The 4799-nt window shown below is 45.6% G+C and overlaps 1 protein-coding gene across 1 annotated transcript; it reads left to right on the top strand.

Moving 5' to 3' along the window:
* The first annotated feature begins 234 nt into the window (after positions 1-234).
* LOC101358677 (putative MAGE domain-containing protein MAGEA13P) lies at positions 235-1230 on the top strand. The gene has a single exon (XM_023735496.1). The coding sequence runs from the start codon at positions 235-237 to the stop codon at positions 1228-1230; it is 996 nt and encodes a 331-aa protein (XP_023591264.1).
* The last annotated feature ends 3569 nt before the right edge of the window (positions 1231-4799 follow it).

Raw genomic sequence — 4799 nt, forward strand, 5'->3', positions numbered from 1 at the left:
TGTCACTTTCTTCTTCAGGTTCTTAGGGGCATAGATCAGCTAGGTCAGGAAACCTGTGAGGCCCTAGAGCACCACCTAAACAGAAGACCTATAAGTCAGTCTTTGTCAGAGCTGCCAAGGTTGAATTTCTCATCTGAGGCCGCTCACACTCTCCCCTCTCTCCCCCAGGCCAGTGTGCCCTCATTGTCCACTCTTTTACCATACTCCTGCCTGCTGCCCCCAACAAGAATCATCATGCCTCGCCGTCACAAGCGTCAGCGCAGCAAGGCTGAGCAACGCTTTCAGGCCCAAAGTAAGAAACAGGGCCTGGTGTGTCCAAAGCTTCCTGTGATTGAGGAGGAAGATGTCTCCATAGAGGAGGTGTCTGCTGCTGGGACGTCGAGTATGCCCCAGAGTCCTCAGAGAGCCTGCTCCTCCTCAACTGCCATTGCAGCTGCTCCACCAAGCAAACCAGATGAGGGTCCCAGCAGCCAAGAAGAGGTTCCAAGCACCTCATGTGTCTCACCAGCCGCTGACGTCTTGCTCAGTGATGCATTAGACAGGAAGGTGTCTAATTTGGTGCAGTTCATGAGCATCAAGTATCTAACGAAGGAGCCCATCACAGAGGCAGAAATGCTGAAGGTGGTCATCAGAGAATACAAGGACCACTTCCCGGTGATCTTCAAGAAAGCCTGTGAGTGCCTGGAAGTGGTCTTTGGCATCGATGTGAAGGAAGTCGACCCCATAGACCACTCCTATGTCCTCGTCAAAACGCTAGACCTAACCTACGACGGTATGCTGAGTGATGACCAGGGCATGCCCAAGACCGGCCTCCTGATACTTATCCTGGGCGTGATCTTCATGGAGGGCAACCGTGCCCCTGAAGAGAAGATCTGGGAAGTGCTCAGTCTGATCGGGGTATATTCTGGAAGCAAGGATTTCATCTATGGGGAACCCAGGAAACTCATCACCAGAGATTTGGTTCAGGAAGAGTACGTGGAGTACCGACAGGTGCCCAATAGTGATCCTGCCCGCTATGAATTCCTGTGGGGTCCAAGAGCCTATGCAGAAACCAGCAAGATGAAAGTCCTGAAGTTTTTTGCCAAGGTTAATGGGACTGACCCCAGTTCCTTCCCATCCTTGTATCAGGAGGCTTTGAGAGATGAGGAACAGAGAGCACAAGCAAGAATTGCCACTGTGGCAGGTTCAAGTTCCAGTGCCACATCCAGCACTGCCCCCAGTGAAGTCTGAAGCAGATTCTTCACTCTGTTTAAAGAGGGCAGTCAATACTCTGTGTAGTAGAGGGCCAGGGCGGGGCCGGGAAACACAGTATATCTCATCTTTGTGTTCCTGTTCTATATGCGCGACTTAAAGATTTATCTCTTTTTTTTCTTTTTGGTATTTTTCAAATTTTTTTTTAGTAGAAAATTTATTAGATTCAGAATCTAAGTTTATGAATTGGTCGTACATGAATTGCTGTTCATCAGGTTTAAGAATAAGAGTTTTTTTTCTTTTGCAAAACAAATTGAGAAATCTTCCATCTTATTTTGTGATATGGAACAAGACAACATGACATTGGAATGGGAATTTCCTTGGAAATGTGAAAGAACCCAGTATTAAAATATAAGGGGTTCAAGAAATAGAGGAATAAAAGATGGTTAATTCTTGGATTCTTGTATCCCTTTTAGTCTGTTCTGTAAAATTAAAAGATACATGCCTGGATTTTTTTGGTTTATTCATGACTGTAAGAGAAATTAAATCTTAAATGAAACAACCTGCTCTCTGGCTCATTTATTCCACAGTTAAGCATTTGCTCTTTGAAGGGTTAGTATGGGGACATTAGGATAAGCAAGATACACCCCTGCTTATAGAATTGTAGCACCTAGGACCAGCAGTTATATTAGGAGGATGGTGAGATAACCTCTAAGACCCAAAGAATTAAAAAGGAGTGAGGAGGTGGGGTTCCAGATGGAAGCAGTCAAGTGTAGATGCCCCCAGCTAGACGGTTTGGGGCTCTGGGAAACTGCGGTTCCTTCTGTGGGAGTTAATTTTAAGGTAAACAGGGTGGTGGCAGGGCCAGACTCTCAGATGGAGCATCTTAGAGATGAGGGGAAAGCCTGGAATGGAAAACTGCTCTTGCGGATCATGGGTAAACCACAGAGAAGTCTCCACCTGGGTCGGGTATGGAAGGCATCACACTCTTGTCCCAGTGCAGTTGAACACAGTGCATGAGCACATCACCTGCAAGACTTCCTGACAAATAAGAGCGATAACTCCCTTGAAGCAGTGCCCAGAGGCCACTAGGCTAGCACTCTTCCATAGCCTGGGAGAGCCAGAGCTCACTCCATTAAAATGTCACTATAATTAGGTTATCTTGAGTGTAATTTGGCCAACTCTAAGCAAGGGCTAGATTTTTGGTGGGGGTACAATGTGTGAAAAGCTGTTTTTGGATGGAAAAGCAGGTGGGAGGGAGAGAAGGAGTTGGTCTTCAGCCTAAATTCTAGGAATTTTGAGTTGCATCAGCTGGGGAAGATGCCCCCACACTCAAATCTATACCAAAAAACCAAACCCACTGCTCTTGAGTCAATTCCGACTCCTAACAACCCTATAGGGTTTCCAAGGCTGTAAGTCTTCACAGAAGCAGACTGCCCCATCTTCCTCGCATGGAACCACTGGTGGCTTCAAACCACCGACCTTTTGGTTAGCAGTCAAGCACATTAACCACTGTGCCACTAGGGCTCCTTTGTTTTTGCTGATTTGGAATGCCATGTTCTAGAGTGCTGCATATTCTGTGAGATGTCCTGGATAACAACAACAACAAAAAGTTCCCAGAGGAGAGGGTGGTAGGGTCTGAGGTCAAAATAATACTTGAAACAACTGCTATTCATTAAAGATCCAGTATATGTAAGGTAATGTGTCAGGTGTTTTACATACATTCCACCAGTCCTACAAGAGAGAACTTGCCAAACCCACTTTACAGATTAAGAACCTAAGGCTCATAATCCGTTGCCGTCAAGTCAATTCTGATTCATAGTGACAGAGTAGAACTGCCCCATAGGGCTTCCAGGGAGCGACTGGTGGATTTGAACTGCAGACCTTTTGGTTAGCGGCTGAGCTCTTAACTGCTGTGCCACCAGGGCTCCCTAAGGCTCACGTTAGGTGCTGTCAAGTTGGTTCTGACTCATAGTGACCCTATGTACAACAGAACGAAGTCCCCACAGTATGACAAACTGACAGACTCGTAGGGGGCTTTGTAATTACCCCAAGAGCATGTGGCTAATATGTCTTAGGCTGGGTTCTTTAGAGGAGTAAAACCAGTTACACGTGTATAAATATATATAAATAGATTTAGCTCAAGGAAATGGCTCACGAAGTTGTGGAGGCTGGCAAGTCCCAAATCCATGGGCCAGGCGTCACACTGGAGGCTTCTCCTGACTCACATGATTGCAGGGGCTGACAAACCCAAAATCAGCAGGCCAGGTAGAGGAAGGTTACTGGCTTACAGGGTTGTGGGAGCTGACGAATCCCAAGATCTGCAGGTCAGGTGGCAGGCTGCTAGCTCATGTCCCAAGAATGGGAGGCCAGAGGATGAGGAGTCAGATGCAGGATCCAGAGAGAGCTTTGCCAGAACATCGATATGTATTTGATGCAGGCCATACACCCCCAAGGAAACTCATTGGTTTTCAACTGATTGGCTTTCAACTCATTGGCCTTTCAACTCATTGGCTGCTCAGATCAGATCACAAAATGGAGAATGATTACATAATATCTGCCAAACCAAAGCCAAGTTAACACATAACCTTAACCATCACAGCTAGTAAAGGACAGGACTGGGGCTAGATTCTTGTTCTGGATGCACCTAGAGCCTACGCTATAACACTCCTAGCCTGAGGCAAACCAGACTCTTAATTCATTTCTCATTACTCCATAATGTCTCTCAGGCAACAAAAAGAAAGACCCTGTAGTCAAAGTATAGACTAAAAGAAGGTAGGTGACAATGAGAATAGAACACAATTTGGGAACTGTGGGATTTTTTTAACCTTTTCTTGGAGTCAACTCCCAACTCACAGCGACCCTATGTACAACAGAACGAAACACTGCCGAGGCCTGCACCATCCTCACAATTGTTGCTATGTTTGAGCCCATTGTTGCAGCCACCATGTCAATCCATCTCCTTGAGGGTCTTCCTCTTTTTCGCTGACCTTCTACTTTACCAATCATGATGTCCTTCTCCAGCGACTGATCCCTCCTGATAACATGTCCCAAGTATGTGAGACGTAGTCTCGCCATCCTTGCTTCTAAGGTGCATTCTGGCTGTACTTCCTCCAAGACAGATTTGTTTGTTCTTTTGGCAATCCATGGTATATTCAATATTCTGCGCCAGCACCATAATTCAAAGACATCAGTTCTACTTTGGTCTTCCTTATTCATTGTCTAGCTTTCACATGCATATGAGATGATTGAAAACACTGTGATTTGGGTTGGTGCATCTTAGTCTTGAAAGTGGCATCTTTTTTTTTTTAAACACTTTAAAGAGGTCTTTTGCAGCAGATTTGCCTAGTGCAATGCGTCTTTTGATCCCTTGACTGCTGCTTCATGGGTGTTGATTGTGGATCCAAGTAAAATGAAATCCTTGACAACTTCAGACTTTTCTCTGTTTATCATGATGTTGCTTATTGGCCCAGTTGTGAGGATCTTTGTTTTCTTTATGTTGAGGTGTGATCCATACTGAAGGCTGTGGTCTTTGATCTTCATCAGTAAGTGCTTCAAGTCCTCTTCATTTTCAGCAAGCAAGGTTGTGTCATCTGCATATCACAGGT

The sequence above is a fragment of the Trichechus manatus genome, unplaced genomic scaffold (genome assembly GCF_000243295.1).
Source record: "Trichechus manatus latirostris isolate Lorelei unplaced genomic scaffold, TriManLat1.0 scaffold00079, whole genome shotgun sequence".
NCBI lineage: Eukaryota > Metazoa > Chordata > Mammalia > Sirenia > Trichechidae > Trichechus > Trichechus manatus.

Excerpts from the sequence above, each read along its gene's own strand:
- LOC101358677 (XM_023735496.1), top strand. The coding sequence starts at position 235 with ATGCCTCGCCGTCACAAGCGTCAGCGCAGCAAGGCTGAGCAACGCTTT.